This window comes from Hyperolius riggenbachi, chromosome 1 (assembly GCF_040937935.1).
Source record: "Hyperolius riggenbachi isolate aHypRig1 chromosome 1, aHypRig1.pri, whole genome shotgun sequence".
In the NCBI taxonomy this organism is placed as follows: Eukaryota; Metazoa; Chordata; class Amphibia; order Anura; family Hyperoliidae; genus Hyperolius; species Hyperolius riggenbachi.
In genome coordinates, this window is record NC_090646.1 from 642,032,987 (window position 1) to 642,053,087 (window position 20,101).

Consider the following 20,101-nt stretch of genomic DNA (forward strand, 5'->3'; position numbering starts at 1 on the left):
GAGGGTTCGTTAGCTGCCGACAGAAGCTGGCACGCCCCCACCCAACAATTCCCTCCAATGAGGAGGAAGAAACGACCTGCAGAGCAGAACAAAGATGGCTGACGGACCCGAAATTGCAGCCGTTCGGCGGCTCCTGTACAGTCAGTTCAAACTTTTTTTTTTGACCGAAACGGCAAAATTCGTTAGAGGACATGCTTAGCTACCCAGGGATATAAGGCTTGTGGAGGTTTAAACAAGCAAACGGAAGACATTTGTTCCGTTTTGCAGCCCAGGTGAAAGTGTCTATGGGGATTTGCGGTGGGTCCCCTAAAGTAGACTAGCTCCTTATTTCGGCTGCTGGGATTGGGTAAAGTGTGAAGACATAAACAGTAGTAGTTTTCTTTACATTGGTGAGGGGGTATTTTAAGGGGGTGGGTGGGATCTGTTGGGGGAGGAGTTACATTGGAGGGCAGGCTGCTAGGGTGTGAAGAGAGAATAGTACATTATGTTAGGTGGGATTTTGGATGGAGGGAAAGTAGTATTTTGTTTATGCAGAGGAAGAGATGATGGCTGAGATGAGTTTAACTCTTGGTTTTTGTAAATAATAACACTGCACTGCAGTGTTCTGATAGCTCTGGTGCTTAAACAACCCAATGAAGAGCTGTTAGAAGCCTAACAAATATGTACACTCCAAGGGATGGGCTTCACAGTCCTCTTTCATGGTTATACTCTCTTCATTGGAAAACAATCCATATAATACATTCAGTTCACAAAGAAAATCATTGTTATTGGACAAGACAGCGTGATGTCATCACAGTGCGCCCAAAAAAGCTGCTGAGTCTTTGGTTCCTGTAATTGTCCCTGCCGGATATCAAACTTTTTTGGTTACAAAAGCAGTCGGCTCATGGTGTAATGAATCAAAGTGCTTGTCCTGCAGTGCACTGATGTAGAGTAAGCATGTCACAGAACACAGGGCTCATGGCAAATTGATAGCTTGGTCTTCCTCAAACTTTGGAATCTTCGCAAACTCTCCTTGTTTCTTGAGGAACAGCTGGGCCAGGATGTGGTCTGCCGTCCCATGAAAATAGTCGTCCATATCAAGTGTCTCCAGCTATCAAAAACACATTGAAATATTTAGACACATTGCAATGAGCTTCTAAATGAAGAATTTGTTTTTCCTGATGACTATACACACTATGCCATGACTTTGAAGATTATGTCACTACTCTTGGGGCCATGCGGTTAAAGGAAATGTTATGGAAAATACAGCCCTAAGTGTGACAATACCTGGGGTCATTTCTAGCAGTGCTGCTCGGATACCCCTTTTCAAAATCTGGATTGAATTCAGATCCGGATACCCAGATATCTGATCCGAATCAGATATCCGAGTTTGAAATGTTGGAATTCGAATCCGAATCGGATATCCGAACCCAGTATCCCAGATATCCGCCCGAATTCGGATATCCGGGTAGAAAACCGGAAGTGGGCTTTAAATTGCTTGTAAAACATTTTTTTAGGGTAAATGAGGTATGTAGCATCATGTTTTTTTTTTAACCACTTGAGGACCCACCCTTTACCCCCCCCTTAAGGACCAGCGCTGTTGTAGCTGATCTGTGCTGGGTGGGCTCTGCAGCCCCCAGCACAGATCAGCGTGCAGGCAGAGCGACCAGATCGCCCCCCTTTTTTCCCCACTAGGGGGATGATGTGCTGGGGGGGTCTGATCGCTCCTGCCTGCCGGGTGTTGCGGGGGGGGGCACCTCAAAGCCCCCCTCCGCGGCGAAATCCTCCCCCTCCCTCTCCTACCTGGCCCCCCCTGGTAAGCCGGGCTGCACAGGACGCTATCCGTCCTGTGCAGCCAGTGACAGGCTGTCTCCTGTCACATGGCGGCGATCCCCGGCCGCTGATTGGCCGGGGATCGCCGATCTGCCTTACGGCGCTGCTGCGCAGCAGCGCCGTACAATGTAAACACAGCGGATTATTTCCGCTTGTGTTTACATTTAGCCTGCGAGCCGCCATCGGCGGCCCGCAGGCTATTCACGGAGCCCCCTCGCCGTGAATTGACAGGAAGCAGCCGCTCTCACGAGCGGCTGCTTCCTGATTAATCAGCCTGCAGCTGGCGACGCAATACTGCGTCGCTGGTCCTGCAGCTGCCACTTTGCCGACGCACGGTATAAGCGTGCGGTCGGCAAGTGGTTAAAGGGAAACACTTATTGATGATGTGGGGACTTAAAATAAATCTCTCTCTCGCTCTCTCTCTCTCTCTCTCTCTCTCTCTTTTTCTTTCTTTCTCTTGGCCTGAATGCCTTTGAAAGGATTTTTTGCCATTGAAGGTGATTTTAGCTTCTGCTCGGATATCTCAGCTAACTATCCGCCCGGATTTCGGATTTCAGATGGGAAATCCGAGTTTGCTCAGATAGTCTATTCGGATTTTAAATAATATCCGAATTGCTATTCAAAGTTCGGATAGTGGAAAAAGTTTGGATTATCTTGGTAGTTTGGATATCCGAAATCTTGTTCAGCAGCACTGCTTTCTAGTGTTATTTCCAGAGCTCTGCTTTAACACTGTTGATGTATATGGCTTTCCTGAGCAGATGATATACAGTACACGCACCATACACAAGGAGGAATTCCTCTATGATTGCTAAATGATAATGAGTTATGGTTTCACACCTGGTTTCCAGTGCTGAAGGCCAGAATCATCAATAGATCCTCGTCACAGGTGCTCTTTATATAATGCTGTGTCCCAATCGGAAAGAAAAACACGTCTCCAATGCCAACTGTGAAGTCCGGGACCGGCTTTTCTCCAACTATCCCAATCTGTGGAACAAAAGTATGATTAGTGCATGCTGACTGGCCACAGTGTCCCTTCAAGCAATAGCAAGTGGGCAGCACAGTGGTGTAACTGTCCCTCAGAGGGGCACAATCTAATCCCTACCATAGACTAACCGGACAATGAAGAAGGAAGATATATAAATGTACATTATTGATCACAAATATTATAAAAGTTTGTATTACTGTATATTTGTGATCAATAATGTTACTTTTATTAGATAGTTTCCCCTTCCCTCTGAATTGTCCAGTTACTCTATAGAAATGGGTCTTGGACCCAAAGGAAGACAGTATTTATTAGATCAATAGACCTTAAGCGTGAATACAATCCCTACCATAGTCATAGGTGCATAGTCATAGGTCCTGTTTGACTAACATGCTCAGCTTTTATGAGGTAGTGAATGCTAATATGGATATTGGGAATGCTGTAGATGTGATATACTTGGACTTTGCAAAGGCCTTCGACACTGTTCCCCACAAAAGTCTGGTGCAAAAGTTGAGGATGCAAGGACTGGGGAAGAGTCTGTGTTCATGGATAGGGAACTGGCTAATGGACAGAAAACAAAGAGTTGTGGTCAATGGATCATACTCAAAATGGGAGACTGTTAGCAGTGGGGTCCCACAGGGGTCTGTTCTGGGTCCAGTGCTCTTCAATTTATTTATTAATGACCTAGTAGATGCAGTAGTGAGCAATGTTGCTATTTTTGCAGATGATACAAAATTGTGCAGAATCATTAACTCTCAGGAAGATAGTGTCATATTGCAACAGGATCTGGATAGGATGGCTATATGGGCACATACATGGCAGATGAAATTCAATGTTGACAAATGTAAGGTCATGCATTTTGGACGTACTAATGGTCTAGCACCATACAAAATAAATGGGATACAGTTGGGGACATCAAACTTGGAGAAGGACTTAGGAGTACTCATTGACAACAAGTTAAATAATCGTACTCAATGCCAAGCAGCTGCAGCTAAAGCTAACAAAATTTTGGGATGCATTAAAAGGGAAATAAAAACTCGAGATGCTAGCATAATATTGCCCCTGTTTAACTCTCTAGTAAGGCCACATCTGGAATATGGAATTCAGTTCTGGGCACCACATTACAAAAAAGATATTGCAGTTTTAGAGCAGGTGCAGAGACGAGCAACAAAATTGATGCGTGGGATGGAAGGTCTCACTTATCGAGAAAGGTTAGATAAACTGGGTTTATTTAGTCTAGAGAAAAGACGCCTTAGAGGGGATCTAATTAACATGTATAAATACATCAGAGGGCAATATAATACCTTGGCAGATGAGCTTTTTGTCCCTAGGCCTTCTCAAAGGACTAGAGGACATGATCTGCGCATGGAGGAAAAATGTTTTAGCCATTTATTTAGGAAAGGGTTCTTTACAGTAAGAGTGATTAAGATGTGGAATGCATTGCCACAGGAAGTCGTTATGGCAAACTCTATACCTGCATTTAAAGGGGGCTTAGATGCTTTCCTTGCGTTGAAAGACATCCATGGCTACAATTACTAGGTAATGCCTAATGATGTTGATCCAGGGATTTTATCTGATTGCCATCTGGAGTCGGGAAGGAATTTTTCCCTTTAGGGGCTAATTGGACCATGCCTTGTAAGGGTTTTTTCGCCTTCCTCTGGATCAACAGGGATATGTGAGGGAGCAGGCTGGTGTTGTACTTTATACTGTTTGAACTCGATGGACGTATGTCTTTTTTCAACCAAAATAACTATGTAACTATGTAACTATGTAACTATGTATTGTGTAGTGTATGTATCATAGTCTAGGGCAGGCATGGGCAAACTTAGCCCTCCAGCTGTTAAGGAACTACAAATCCCACAATGCATTTGCCTTTATGAGTCATGACTGTGGCTGTCAGACTCCTGCAATGCATTGTGGGACTTGTAGTTCTTCAACAGCTGGAGGGCCAAGTTTGCCCATGCCTGGTCTAGGGCCAATTTACTGGGGGGCTAATTAACTTATCTGTAAGTTTTTGGGATGTGGGAGAAAACCGGAGTGCTGAAGGAAACCCGCACAGAGACGGAGAGAATATATAAACTCCTTGCAGATAGTGTCCTGGCTGGGATTCACACCGAGGACTGCAAGGCCACAGTGCTAACTACTATGTCTTTTAGTTTGTTACAGTTCTCTACAGAGGTGGATTAAGCGGATATGAGGCCTTGGACCATACATCAGCGCAGCCTCACTTTGCTTGCATGTCACCTGACCATTCAAATAATACAAAGGATGGGGAGAGCAAACAAGGAGGTGGCAGCCAGGACTGTGGAAACTCACAAGGACCTACTCATGTGCCCACAAGAAACACCCACAGCAATCACTATTCTAAAAAAAAAAGGGTTTTTAACACATGAAGTGGAGGAGGCTTACCTGACCGCAGCCGCTGATGACGTACCCCATTTCATGGGCATTGAAGTGGAAGTGTGGCTGTCTCAGCCCATTGCTGGTAATCCTCAGTGTTCCAAGCGTGAGAGTGTCTGAGTGCTGCAAGCAAACAAAGCAACATATAGGTAACCGAACCAGAGGACAACCCAAGTGATAGGAACAGAGGACAGGATAGTGGTTTAATACAAAACAAAAAATGCCCACCGGGACTGGGCTTCCCCTGGGCTATAGGCTGCTATGTTGATTCCTACGTCACGGTTTGATTTGCAGCTTACCCTTAATGAGCCCAACGAGCTGCATATTTTTAATTGCCCTTGTGAGCGCCTGTGTCACATGACATCGGTGCGTGCAGGGCGGTTCTTCCATGAAACATTGTGGATCACGTGATTCAGGGCTGCAACAACTAGAGGGTGGCAAGAGGCGGCTCCCCTCCCCAAATGCCCTCCTCCTTGCACTCCCCGTCTCCCCCTCCCTAGATGCAAGGCGCCACTTCACTCACCTGCTCTCAGCATTCCAGCGATGGGATCTCCATACGCCTGTCCAACCTCCTGTATCCATAGCTACAGTGGTGCCTCATGTGACCTGTTACGTGCTGCCGGGTCACATGAGGCGCCGCTGTAGAGGAAACAGGACTTCACGTTTGGCTGGTGACCCAGCTAATCTGCTGAGAGCGTGTGAGTGATGTAGCGCCGGTGCAGCCCATACCCGGCCTCCTGGGGATCAGATGCGGTCCAGCAGGGATGAGATGCTGTCTTAGAGGAAGCAGAGGGAGGTAAGCGTAGTGCCAGTGCCTGCAATGCACAGCCTGATGTGTCTCTCCTCTCTGCACACACGTTGGGGAGGGACGTCCTTATTTATTTATTGTATTTATAAAGCGCCAACATATTGTATTACGCAGCGCTGGGCATTAGTTTAGGTTACAGACAATATTTAGGGGTCACATACAGAAATATGACAGTACAGGAATACAAAAAAATCCAGATCACACTGCGCATCTCATGGGTACAAAGTAATGATTAGTCATAGTCAGTCACTGGATGGAGCATGGAGATTAGGCAAGTCAGGTTCACTCAAATGCACAGCATGGGTTCACACATAGTAATGGAGGTGCATGATCAGGTAGGACACAAAAGGAGGAGCACCCTGCCCAAAGGCTTACAACGTATTGCTTCAGGCAGCAACATATCTAAATCTGACCCTGGGGGTTATGCAGTGAAATCAGGAGTCATGCCGGTACGCCACATAAATAATCTAAAATGGTTCATTAAATGCACTTAAAAAGTGCTTTTACTTGGACTTAAATGATGTTTCTATAGCATCAATTAAAAAAATACATAAAATATACGTTTTTAAACATATAAAGCTAGGAAATAAATAAAAATAAAAAATAAAAAAATAAAAAATCAAATCAAACACAAGTTAAAGTTGAAAGATTCTCACCGAATTGATAGATTCACTGTAGACTTTCTCATTGTTGTTTAGGCCAGCGCCATTCTTGCGGTAGCGAGCCCACTGAATAATTCCTCCGGGGAACTTAAATTCTTTGGATCCTAGTAAAATATAAGGACTATATTAAGCACAAACAGTACAGTAATAAAGTCTTTTGCTCTCTTAAAGTGGGACCGTCAACAAAATTTCAAGATTAACAACACCGTAATAGGTGACGGGGGACTTGGGCAGCATAGTTAGCTAGCCTAGTGCTAGCTAACATTAAAAAAACCCCATTTAATCAAAAAAATCCCTCCCGCGGACGCAGTCACTTAAACTGCGTACCGCCAGGGAGGTTAAATAGTAGTAATTATTATCAAGCTGTTCCTCATCCTCTTCTTGCACCTCTGACCAGAGCCGGGACAAGGTCCTCCAGCACCCAAGGCTGAGACACCAAAGTGCGCCCCTCCATCCCTCCCACCCCAGCCATCACACACGGATTGCTATTAGAATAAGAGGCGCCACAGGGCCCACAACCTCCCCAACACCTTAATATCTAGTTATCTGGCTTGCAGTCACTGCTATGTATCCCCTTTTCTTATTTCTTTCTGCTTCATACACAATTAGGAATGACAGCTGAATGAATTTTGCGCCCCCTACTACACTGCGCCCTGAGGCTGGAGCCTCTCCAGCCTATGCCTCAGCCAGGCCCTGCCTCTGACACTGTGGTTGTTCTGGGCAGGTTTTGGTGCGCCGTATCAATTGTTATGTATAGAGTGCTTGGGGGGCCCCATGTAAAATTTGCACCAGTGCCCATAGCTTGTTAGCTACGCCACTGGGTACTGTCTCTGCAAAAGGGAGGAGCTGTGCCTGATCTAAAGGATGGACCACTTTGCCGGAGGGATTGAAGTACTAATTGGGGCCCCCTAAAAGCTCTGGCCCCCGCGGTCACAAGGGCTGTCCCTCTGTAGTTACTCCCCTGGTGAAGGCTAATAATAACTTCTTGAATAGTAAAATATTCCCTAGGCCAGGATTTTTAGCTGTATAATAAGCAGTTAGCAGCAGAGGCGGGGACAGAGGAGACCACTTTAGCTGAGTCTGAACTTTCAGTATTTAGAGGTAACCTCAAGAAGAAAGGTTAGATTTATTTCTACATGTTGAGCAAGTCATAATAAATTCCAGCGTAGAAAAACAGAGCAGAGCGGCCGCGGAGCACGTCAGCGGTCTCCCCTCCTGTAATGAGAGGAAAGTGAGACCACCTCAGTCACCTCAGCCCACATCTGCACTACCTCAGCTGAAGAAACCGCCCATTCATAACTGCCCCTGCTTCTAGCTGAGCTCAGAAAGGAAAATATTACAACACTGCATTGCCTCGACCTCTGCCGGGACGCTGGGTGAAAACACACATCATGTGCCGGTCACCACAATACATTCTGCACTGCTAGCCCATCCTCATTATCTGTCATGCTTCTTAAAGGGGCACTCTAGTAAAAATAACATAATGAATAAAATTGCTTATTTTTTACATTATTCATTTATAGATTATTTAGTCAGTGTTTGGTCATTGTAAAATCTTTCCTCACCCTTATTTACATTGAGATTTATCACTGGTTGTGACATATTTAGTCCTGTCAAGTGATCTGTACAGAATGTTCCCTTATTGAGCGTTCTAGGCACAGAGGCAGATATTCCTTGCTTGGCAGTTGGAAAAAGCCGTTCTTTCCCACAGTGCAAAGTTCACAGACAGCAAACTGTCAGGACCAAGGTCATGACATCACACTGTGGGAGGGGTTTCACCCCATTATCAGCCATACGACCCCCCTCCCCCCCTTCCCGATGATCTATTAAAAAAAAGGCAAAGATGTCTCGTGGGAAAGGGGGTATCAGCTACTGAAATAAACTTGTGCAACAGCCTTCACCAATGATCCTCTCCATACGCATTTGGTTGCATGTTATTTCTGCTGCCTGTATTTCCATGCAGAACAGCTCACAACAACTAGTTCTTTTTTTAGAGGGACTGTCCCTCTTTGGGAACCGAATCTCCTCTGCCTCTCTTTCTTCCTCATGCGTCCCTCTCTCAGGGTTGACATACAAATGATCTGTATGAATGGGTCATCTCTAGATGAAAAATGTTGTTGGTGCTATATACAGAAAATGAGTCGACAATAGGCAAATCTACCTTTTAGGTCATAGAAGTACTGCCACACAAGAGAGTCGCTAGACTGATTGTAGTCGGCCTTCTGGATGAGTTCTGCCAGGTTTTTTGGAAGGTTTACGGCTTGATCTTCTTTCGGTTTCACAAATGATCTGATGAATCCCACCCCACCCTGTGGCTGAAATGTGGAAAAAAGGCAGGAGGGTGTAAAGAAAGAGGCTTGGTTAAACAATTCTCATAGATGGCACACAAACATGAAGTTATACAGAATTAGTTTTGGTGTTCAAATTTGGGACCGTGTGGTTCGGAATGGGAACCATTACACACTGGTATTCAGGCCCAAACAATAGGGTGGGGCGTGTTTCATGTAACACCAATACTTCCTCCTTCCAAACTGGTAGGAGGAAATTTTGGAGTTAAATAAAATGCACCCCGTCCTGCTGAGATGGTGCTGAATGCGTGTGTTCGGGTTCTGAACCAACAGATTACGAATTCTAACAACCCTATACTGAATGGAATCCAATGGTTGTGGACCACGCAAAGTAGAATATGATTGAAAATCATCATGCCAGGCCAACATATGGGCAAAAGGGAAACAAAATACAGATCAATTCTGCTAATTCTAAGAAATATATTATTTTTACAGGTTATATCTGGCATGGTGTTTGGTCTACCTTTAAGGATCTTGCTGCAATGTCTTCTGGTGTCAAGTAGAAGGCATCGTCCACATCGAGGGTCTTCAGCTCATCATGAGTTGTGAAGAAGAGAACAAAGAGGCAGTCCTCATCGCCGATGCTCTTCACCCAGTGCAGTGTGTTCTTGGGAAAGAAGATGACTTGGCCAGCCTCTACGGTGTAAGTGGTCACAGTGTTGGCACCATCATCAACAACTCCAATCCATGCTTTACCCTAGGTGAGGGGGAAAAACAACATTTACGCTACAGAAGTCCATCAGATATTTTGACACAGAATAACAAAACAGTGAAAAACTATAATTACAGAATAAACAATACATATTTAGAACACAAACAGAGCAAGAAGCCCAGCTATTGTTGTTCCTTTGCTAGTGTTGCTTTAATGTACCCATACATTACTCAATGTATAGGCAGATTGACCATGAAAGAGGATCCCTCTCTGCTGGAATCTGATCAGAGAGGAATCTGTTGCCTGCACATACACTGCACATCAATTTCTGATCGATTTAAGCATGAAATCTATCAGAAATTGGCCTAATGCCGCCACCCCCACCACCTGCTTGGCCGCCCCCCAAGTGTATGCTTCCCCCATGCCCATAAAGGCTTGCCTCTCCACCGGTGTGACTCCTGGCCTCCTCCGATGTCCACCGTTACTGTGGTCGCTTGTACTATGTGGCACTGTCGCATGTGTGACTTCATAATTTGTGCCAAGTCACGTGGTACCGTGGCGCTTTCCATGATGGCAGACACCAGAGGAGGCCAGGAGTCCCACCAGTGGAGAGGTGAGCCTTTATACACTGCATGCGGACATGGGTGAGGGCATCGATACACTTGGGGGGACATCAGCAAGAAGTCCGTTGGGTGTGTCAATCGTCATGATATCAACGCCATTACCTCCACGCACATGCTATTCCATGCCACATGCTCTTGCACTGTCACAATGACTGGAAATCAAGTCATCGATACCTAAAGACCTACCTGTAGCAGGTATCCATGCTCATTAGCGTTGAAGTGCCAGTGAGGAGCCCTTAACCCTTTGCTCACGATTCGCAATGTTCCTACAGTCATTTTGGATTGATGGTGGTTGATGCTGGCGCCAAACTCCATCTCGTTGTCGTTTGAGTAGTCTTTTGGGTTGTTTCTGTAGCGGGCCCACTGTATTGCGCCACCTTCAAACTGAAACACCTATTTAACGTATTAAAAAACAAACAAGTTGTGAGCCAAGAAAGCAAACAATACATTTAATATGTTAACTTGTGGGCAACTTAATATGTTAACTTGAATTATTGCAGAATGTGTATCAGCTGTAACAAAGAAATGTTTTTCTTTAAAGGTTATTATGCTGTTGCGTATCTTTTAGAGCAGAGAGGAAGTTCTGAGTTCAGGTCCGCTTTAATTGAACATCTCTACTAGTGATGAGAGTGATGTCTAGAACTTTATGGCTTAACAATATTTGATTGAATTTATTTAATTTAAATCAAAGTAAGGTATGCAAAAACTAGACAAGACAAGACACAGAACATTGATATCTTGCTTTTCTCCTGGCATACTCAAAGCGCCAGAGCTGCAGCCAGCCACTAGGGCACAGTAGGCAGCAGTAGGAAGGTCTCCTTAGTCAGAGCCAGTTCTCTCATGAAGCAAGGTGAAACACTTGCATCAGGGGCAGGAATTACAGGGGTGGCATGTTTGTACTGTGTTTACACTTAGGCCTGGTTCACATTAGCGTTCCCTGTCCGGATCCGCCTGATCGGATCCAGACCTTATACTGTACAAACGGAACGTACGTTCCGCATAGCAATGCAAAGGCTATGCGGACGTTCACACACGTACGTTCCGTACACTCCGGGGCCGGATCGGATCCGGACTCCGGAGGCTTTTCCAACATGCGCTATTTTTTGGGTCCAGATCATCCGGCCCACGCACCCGGAACGGATCCTGACTGCACCATGCGGATGTGGAAACCTATGGGGAACAGAAAGCACAGAACACACAGGATGCAAACACCTGACGTTCTACCCCACTTCCTATGCGGATTCTAGCGGCCATTTTGGATGGGGACACATGGGCAGCAGTGGAGCAGCAGTGACTTACGTGCTGGAGCGTGCTGGAGCTGTTTGGCAGTATGTCGGAGGTGGAGGTGAGGCCTACAGCGGAGGACCTGATTCTACAGGTGCACCAGGTGCACCTTCTGCAGACCCCAAGTTTAGGTACTTTTGTTATTTATTTATTTTCCCCGGATCCGCATGGCAGCCGCGTTCACACCGCAAGAAATACGCATGCAAACGGACCGGATCCGCATCGCATGCGGATAGGTGCCGTACGGCTCCCATGCATATCAGGTCCGGCTCCGATGTGGATCAGGTCCGTTTGCATGACAGAACGCAAGTGTGAATGGGGCCAAACGGTATGCAGTCAGAGTAGGAGGAGAAGTGAGAGGAGCGTGAGAGAGGTGAAGAGATCATCATTGGGGAAAATCAGCTTGTTGTGCCGTGTGAGGAGTCTGACAGTGAGTGAGGAGGCCGGAGGCAGGAGAGCAGCAGCATTTCTTTTGAATTGCAAAGCAGAAGGGAGGAGGTGGCACTGCTGTCCTGACAAAGGAGGAATGGAGGACAGCCGACTGACTGAGGGTGCACAGTTTATTTGTCACAGACTCACAGCCATCCATCCAGCCATCCAGTGTGTTATTTGTGTTGCGCATCTTCACAAGTTTGCCTTGGGCAGCAAAAAGTCTAGGACCGGCCCTGTCCTCCTTACTGAATAGGTGCTGGCTTACTGAACAGCAAGAACCGAGATTTGAATCCTGGTCTCCTGTGTTAAAGGCAGAGCCCTTAACCATTACACTATCAGTATTTAGTGTACTTTCACAAGAAATGCTCCGTAACAGAGAGCTCCGTAACAAGTTTCAGGCTTGTCTGAGGTTGAGGGACCTCGGTGAGTAACAGTAATTCGATAAAAGCTTGTGCAATCTGCAGGCTTCAGTTAAAATATTTCTGTGTAAATGTGAAATCATTTTACGGTCCGAGCTGTGCAACACAAGCCAGCAATATGCTGAGTGTACGAGAGGCTGCTTGAGGATTGTGAAAAATCTCTGCCACGCTGTAATATTTCACAACTACCCTGAAATCACCTTGGCAATGTCTCCAGTGAGGTAACCAACACTTTGTACAGTAAGGGTGGTCACATATTACTCAATTTTCAGCATCCCTACCCAGGGCCGGATTTCTGAAAAGGCCACAAAGGACCTGGCTTTGGGCAGGCATCTGGACATGAAGGAGTGGTTACCACATATGAAAGAGGAGGGTGAAATGGGGAGCAACACATGAAAAAGGAAACTGATGCTCAAGGGAGCTGTTCATGAAAGAAAGGGGCTGCTGTACATGGATGGTACACATGGAGGAGGGACCTGTGCATGGAATGGGAGGGGGCTGCTGTACATGGATAATACACATGGAGGAGGGAGCTATTCATGGAATGGGAGGGGGCTGCTGTACATGGATGACACACATGGAAGAGGGGGCTGCACATGGAATGGGAGGGGTCTGCTGTACATTAATGGTACACATGGAGGAGGGGGCTGTGCATGGAATGGGAGGGGTGCCTCGGCACAAGAAAGGGGAGAAACTACATACTTAGCCTATGGGCACAAAACATATAAATCTGACCTTGTTCATACCAGGCCGATATGATCATAATGATCAAATTTGGCAGAAATTGATTCTGCAACATGGCCACCTGATAAATCGTTTCGATCGATTTGGGCCGAATCGGTCAAAACAATCAATCCAGCATGCTGGAGAAATTTCGGTCACAGGAGTTCGATTGATTTCTCTGAACAGATGCTCAATACTTTCACTGGGGTATCTGCTCCTCACCTTTGATTTACTGAGTTGACTCATGAAGCCAAACCGACTATCCACATCCTTGGTGGTGTTGCTGCCAGAACAGCATCCAGACTGTGGTGGGACTTTCTCCATTTCTGGGACCGTCTGCTGAGAGCCGCTTGGGTTGAAGTGAATGAGGTAGACCAGGGATAAAACCAGAACTCCGATAGCTGTGGTTATTAGACAAGCCAGGAAGCAGACGAGGAAGATTTTCATCAGAGTGCATGGCCGCTGCTTCTCCTGCAAGATAATAGACATTACAGTCAGCCTCTACCCTTCGTCAAATGAAAAGAATGGGTCCAGCCAATGCAGTGGTATGGACCTTATTCATACTTGCCCAGTAAGAATGTGCTCGTCCACAGCCAGGATCGGGGCCTAAAAAAACCTACTCAACTCATGCTGAGTCAAACAGGTAGAGTGTCCCTAATGTGTAACTGGAATGTGGGGCCGGAAATAGTCAATGGTAGAACATCAATACATTTACCGATGTTCTACTGTTTTGCAGTGCTAATTCCAACAGTAAAATATCAGTTAATGTTACTTATATTTTACTACAGCTAAACCTAACCCTATTCTCACACAGAGAACCCCCACCCCACACACACACACACACACACACACACACACTGTCTACCGATGCCTAACCCTAACCAGCCTATCCCAATACCTAATCTTAACCACCCCCCCCCCTCAAATGCCTAAACCTAATGACCCTCCCCCCCCCCCCCCCCAGCAATGAATAACCTTAAAAGACCCCCCATGGATGCCTAACCTTAAAAGACCTCCCACTGATGCCTATAAGACACGAAAAAAATGCGCCACAGAAGTTTGGGCACTGCCATAATTGCCCATAGTAATTTCGGCTAAGGGGGAAATTTGAGCACAGCAGGCGCCCGATAAAATATGCAAACTGTGGCTACAAATAGCAAGTACAAGCTTCCGTGGTGCCCAAATTTCAAACTTCCTTCCCTAACACCCTACACTCCAGAAGTTCAAAATGAAAAGACAACGCGTTTCGTGGGACCTGCCCCCTTCCTCAGGTCTACAGTACAGTGCCTTATGCAGTTGCACGCACGTACAGGTAAGACTGTCTCAATACCCACATTTACTCACTGCATACTAAATTGGGGCGACTCCTCCCATTTTGTGTACAGTTTTCCCCATCCTCCCCAGCGGTGCCCCCAGTGATAATTATCCAGTGGTCCTTTTTCTGGAGTGCGACCCAACCTATCCTGAAGAGGATACCCATCCTGGATGGGGACAGAATTCTCCACCTGCCTAATACTGTGGTTGCCTAACAGCAACGAAGGTTTGTAAGTAGTATTTGTTTCATACACTATTTCATTTCCTGGAAATACTACACTGTCTGGCGCTCCTGGTGTCTTCTGTTTCCTTTTTCCTCAACCGGTTCCTGAGGTTCATCACCCAAATTTAATTGAAAAGACACCCCTCAAAAAAAAAAAAAGTACAGATTCCCTTTGCAGGAACTGATTGAATTGCCAGCCTTAAAATCAAGGAAAGGTTTCAATTTCTCAGAATCCAAATAACTGACAAACGCTGCTGACGAATTATTTTGTACTCGTAACTTAATCCACCATTGAGAAATGTAATTAAATCAATCATCTAACCACAATGAGCTACCGGATTATGGCACAGCTCAGCACTTGTCCTGTTTATTTTATGACTCTCCAAATGCAAGCCCTCTCCTCAAATATTGATATTATTTCCTGGTAATGTCTTTTAAAACAACAAAGGCAAACATTAAGAAAAAGAACTTTGATCATTTTCAAATGGTCTTGGTTCTGCAGGTGGATTCTTGCTGAAGGTGGAGAGGAGGTTAGATAGGTACACGCAAATGAATGAGTTTGTTGCTACAAACAATGATTTGACCAGATAGCAGTACTTGTGGCAATGAAGATCATTCAATCAAATAATAATACTGATTACAATCTGCATATTAGATCCGTGTTACCACTTTTCTGCTGCATTTGAACAAAAGCATTTGTTGTTTTTTTTTAAAGCAAACATAACATTTTATAGCAATGGTTGCCACATTTTTTTGAGTTGAGGCACCCTTGATGACACCCCTTGTTAAAAACAAAACAATTACCAAAATGCACTCTCACCATTTTACACATTATCCCATGTCCTCCTCTGTCCCGCTTTGTGTCCCCTGTGGCCTTGTTGTCCCGTGTCCTCCTCTTTCTCTCTTTGTGTCCCCCTGTGGCCTTGTTGTCCCGTGTCCTCCTCCTTCTCTCTTTGTGTCCCTCTGTGGCCTTGTTTGTCCCGTGTCCTTCTCCTTCTCTCTTTGTGTCCTCTTCCTTCTCTCTTTGTGTCCTTGTTTGCCCCGTGTCCTCCTTTGTCCCCCTTTCTGTCCCCATGTCCCATATCCTCCTTTGTTCCCCTTTGTGACCCCCTATGTCCTTGCTTGTCCCATGTGCCCTCCTCCATCCCTCTTTGTAGTCCAGTTTTACCCCTGTGTTTCCCTTCATCCCTCTTTGTGCATCCTCGTTTGTCCTCCGTCCTTATTTGTCCCCTGTGTTCTCCTTCATCCCCTTCATGTCCCCCTGTGCTCCGTGTCCTCCCCTGTCCCCCTTTGTGCCCCCCTGTGTCCTCGTTTGTCCATTGTGTTCTCCATCCCCTTTTGTGGCCCTGTTTTCCCCCTGTGTTTTCCTGTGTCCCCGTTTGTGTCCCTTTTTGTCCTCGTTTGTCCTGTGTCCCTCTTCCATCCCCCTTTGTAACTGCCTGTGTCCTTATTTGTCCTATTTCCTCCTTTGTCCCCCTTTGTGTCCTCCTTTCTCCCATGTCTCCTCCTTCATCCCACTTTGCATCTTGTCCCGTGTCCTCCATTGTCCCCCTTTGTGTACACCTTTGTCTTATGTGCCCTCCTTTGTGTCCTCCTTTTTCCCTGTGTCCTCCTTCATGTCCCCTGTGTCCTTCTCTGTCCTCCTCCGTTCCTCCCCACTGACTGTCTCGCCTGACCCTGGAAGAGGAGAAGCTGCTGATCGCTGTGGGTGCCCTTGGATCAGATGAGAGACGCAATCAGCAGGAGAAATAGAATAGGGACATGTGGCTCGGAGGGCAGCCACGGCACCCCTGGGAACCTCTGTTTTAAAGTAACCCAGTAACATATGGGTATCTATAAGAATCAACACCATCGTTTCTACCAGGAAATTCTTCCTTCACTATATTATTGCTAAAAGCATTCCTTGGTGAGGCGCAAATGTACTGTACGCCTCACCTACTTTTATTCCATTGTAAATTGCTTCAATTGTCTGGCTGCCATGCTGATCCTTATGCTGGATACACACGGTGCGTTTGCGCACTCGATTTCCCGCTCAATTCCCGTCAATTCGTTTATTTCCAACATTTTCAATTTGGCTTTCGATGGATCGTTAGGTCGATTTGGCATACTTTGCATGCGAATCGACCTAACGATCCATCGAAATCCAAATCGGACATGTTGGAAATAAACGAATCGACGGGAATCGAGCGGGAAATCGAGTGCGCGAACGCACCGTGTGGATCCAGCATTAGGTGGCAGTAGTGTCTGGACCACACCCGGAACAAGCATGCTGTTAGGCACGGGAGCCTAGGCAACTAGTCTAGCATCTACTTCCTGCGACTATTTGCTGATGCTAGTGACTAGGGATTTCCATGGAAATTCTGATTTCCACCAATGCCAATTGCAAGTTCCTAGGATTTTCAATTTCCGAAAAGTCTTTTTTCGTGTGTCATTTTTTGCATTCTCTGATTGGCCAAATACTACAGAGTCAAGTGGGAAGTATTGGACCAATCAGAGGATGCAGAATTCTGCATCCCAGGACCGGGGCCCTTGGGCTCTCTCGCAATGATGGGGATCTTGTGGGCTATTGTAATGTCCCTGCTTAAAGAGGAACTTCAGCCTAAACAAACATACTGTCATTAAGGTACATTATTTATGTTAATTAAAATAGATAGGTAATATAATCTCTTACCCACCCTGTTTTAAAAGAACAGGCAAATGTTTGTGATTCATGGGGGCTGCCATCTTTTTGGTTATAAGGAGGTGACAGGGAGCATGAAACACAGTTCCAACTGTCCTGTGTGCTGATCACAACATAGGAAATCCCATAATGCTTTGCACAGCATCAGGGAAAAAAAGCCCGGGCAGTTTTCTTTGATGGGTGGAGCTTAGCTAAAAATGCAGCTAAAAATGATGCTTTGGTAAGAAAAACAAAGTTCTGATGCTGTGAAACTGTTAAAGAACCACCAAGCCTTTTCAGTTCTGCTGAGTAGATTTTTAGGTCCGGAGGTTAAGGGCCAACATGTTGAGAATTATTTGAACAGATAAAACTCATGCTACATGGAAGTGGTACGATCCTACAATCAAGATTGCATAGTGTATGACCAGCTTTAAAGAAACTACTGCTAGTGCAATATCCTTCTTTACACAACAAGGTATGAGTGCAATGACACAACTGCAATAATCTAAATAAAGCTATCCCTACATAATGCAACCAAATCATTTTATTTTACATTTGTGCAACAAAATGATAGATTGTATAGAAAAAAGCAACTGAAACGTTTTATTCAATCGACAAATGTCAATCGATTTTGTAAAACAATTGATAAAATCCCTGATCGAGCCTGATGGAAAACTCTATTCAATCAGTCTAAAAATCATTTAAAAAAAATAAAAACAAAAAAGAAACAAAAGTTAAACCATTATTCAAAGCTGTCATCAGCCGCTGAAAAATGTCATTGCAATATGACTGTGACATAGGAATTGGTTGACAAAACTTTTTTTTTAAATTACCTCACCTTACCTCACCTTGGGCCATATGCAATTCACTTTTTCACCTAGGAGAGTTTTCTCCTAGGAGATATTTTTAAACTTGTCAATAAAATGCATTTTAAGTCCCCAGAAGGCAAGAATATGGTCAAAATAATTTTAGTAGTACTTTTTTACCAACTTTTTGGTACTTTTTTTTAGTTGAAAAGTACTGGAAAGTTATTTAAAATCAAAGATGAAAAATTATCTCCTGGGAGAAAACTCAGGTGAAAAAGAGAATTGCATATGGCCCCTTAACTCAAAATGTATCTCTCCATAACTGACTTAACTCATGATTTATCTCTCCTTGGCCCATATGCAATTCACTTTTTCACCTGAGTTTTCTCCTAGGAGATAATTTTTCATCTTCTATTTAAAACAACTTTTCAGCACTTTTCAACTAAAAAATACCAAAAAGTAATTTAAAAAGTACTATCAAAATTATTTTGAGTATTTTCTTGCTTGCTGATGGCTTAAACTGAATTTTATTGACAAATTTAAAAATGTCACCTTGGAGAAAAGTCAGGTGAAAAAGTGAATTGCATATGGCCCCTTATCTCTATGTTATCTCTGGTTTATCTCTATGTGGCCCATATGAAACCACCAGCAATCAAGAAAATACTCAAAACAATTTTGATAGTAGTTTTTCAACTACTAGTTTGTACTTTTTCAGTTGCAAAGTGCTGAAAAGTTATTATAAGGTTAAGATACAAAATTATCTCCTAGGAGAAAACTTAATTGCATACTGGATCGGCCCGTTTTCTCCTAGGAGATAATTTGCATATTTTTTTTTTCAATGGCACTCTGCCAAAAAGTACCCCAAAGTTGGGGAAAAAGTACCATCAAAATTATTTGGAGTATTTTCTTATTTGCGGGTGGTTTAAAGGGCATTTGAAAATGTGAAAATATTACTGAAAATTCAGGAGAAAAAGAAAATTGCATATGGGCAAATTGTCCTAAAATGCCTTTTAAACCACCAGCAAGCAAAAAAATACTCAGAATAACTTTGAAAAAACTTTTTTCTCTCTTTTTTTCTTTTTCGTTTGATACTTTTTCAATTTCAGAGTGCTGAAAAGTTATTTTAAAGAGAAGATGAAAATTACCTCTTAGTAATGAACTCAGATGAAAAAGTGAATTGCACATGGGCCCTTTGTCAATATTAAGTTTTTACCTAGGAGCTAATTTTTTTTAGCTTAACTTTAAAATAAGTTTTCAGCACTTTGCAAATGAAAAAGTACCAAATAGATAGTGGAAAAGTACTATAAAAAGTTATTTTTCGGGTATTTTCTTGCTTGCTGGTGGTTTAAAAGGCATGTTAGGACAAGCTGTGAAAATATCTCCTAGGAGAAAACATTGGATAAAATTGCATATGGGACTAAGTACTGATGCAAGTGGCTTGATGTAGTCCATATGGCACTTAAGTGCTATGTAAACTAGGAAAATAAACACAATAGCGATTACATATGAGCTATACATTTTATGGGTTACACACCTGTCCTGATTCATGGTAGCTGCTGCCGTTGTTTTTGTAGTGCTGGTTTTTATTGGTCGGAAGCTGAGCCAATCCGTCCTCTTGCATCTCAAACGCCCTGTTCTCCATGTCCAGTCAGTCAGGTCTGCTGCTGTGGGATGCTCTGGCTGTACCTAGAGGTCCTCTAAGTCTTGTACCACTAGCTGCTCTCTTTTTTATAGTCCTCTCATCACCAGCAATCTGTTTGTTTATTGGTACAGGGATGTGAGCTGCAGCCAATCGCAGCTCAGGGTATCTTTCCACAAGACTGGGGGTATTGTCAGATGTGGGGAAATACCTGTGCATGGCTGCAGTTCCTCAATAAACAGCAGTGTGACTCAGGCTGATGATCTGGCTGGCAAGTCAGCCCAGGAGCAGGAAAGAGGCTGAGAAATTCAGCTT

At 44.5% G+C, this 20,101-nt stretch overlaps 1 protein-coding gene and 1 long non-coding RNA gene across 2 annotated transcripts in view; one reads left to right on the forward strand and one right to left on the reverse strand.

Moving 5' to 3' along the window:
- The window catches only part of LOC137530681 (uncharacterized), a 58,222-nt gene extending 48,193 nt beyond the window's left edge, over positions 1 to 10,029 (forward strand). Inside the window, exon 3 of the long non-coding RNA XR_011023650.1 lies at positions 9,448 to 10,029. This is a non-coding gene — a long non-coding RNA (uncharacterized lncRNA). The remainder of the gene's footprint in view (positions 1 to 9,447) is intronic.
- Positions 195 to 19,831, reverse strand: LOC137530609 (uncharacterized). The gene is made up of 9 exons (XM_068251324.1): positions 19,682 to 19,831; positions 13,368 to 13,616; positions 10,474 to 10,680; positions 9,476 to 9,709; positions 8,826 to 8,979; positions 6,659 to 6,768; positions 5,204 to 5,317; positions 2,650 to 2,796; positions 195 to 1,090 (listed from the first exon to the last, which is right to left on the reverse strand). Exons 1-9 carry the CDS (start codon positions 19,787 to 19,789, stop codon positions 956 to 958), a joined length of 1,458 nt encoding a protein of 485 aa, XP_068107425.1. The 5' UTR covers positions 19,790 to 19,831; the 3' UTR covers positions 195 to 955.
- Positions 19,832 to 20,101: the final 270 nt, after the last annotated feature.

Excerpts from the sequence above, each read along its gene's own strand:
- LOC137530609 (XM_068251324.1), bottom strand. The coding sequence starts at position 19,789 with ATGGAGAACAGGGCGTTTGAGATGCAAGAGGACGGATTGGCTCAGCTT. Across the intron at positions 10,681-13,367 it reads GTCAACTCAGTAAATCAAAG|GTGTTTCAGTTTGAAGGTGG; the intron begins GTGAGGAGCAGA and ends TACGTTAAATAG. Across the intron at positions 8,980-9,475 it reads TTGCAGCAAGATCCTTAAAG|CCACAGGGTGGGGTGGGATT; the intron begins GTAGACCAAACA and ends TCCACATTTCAG.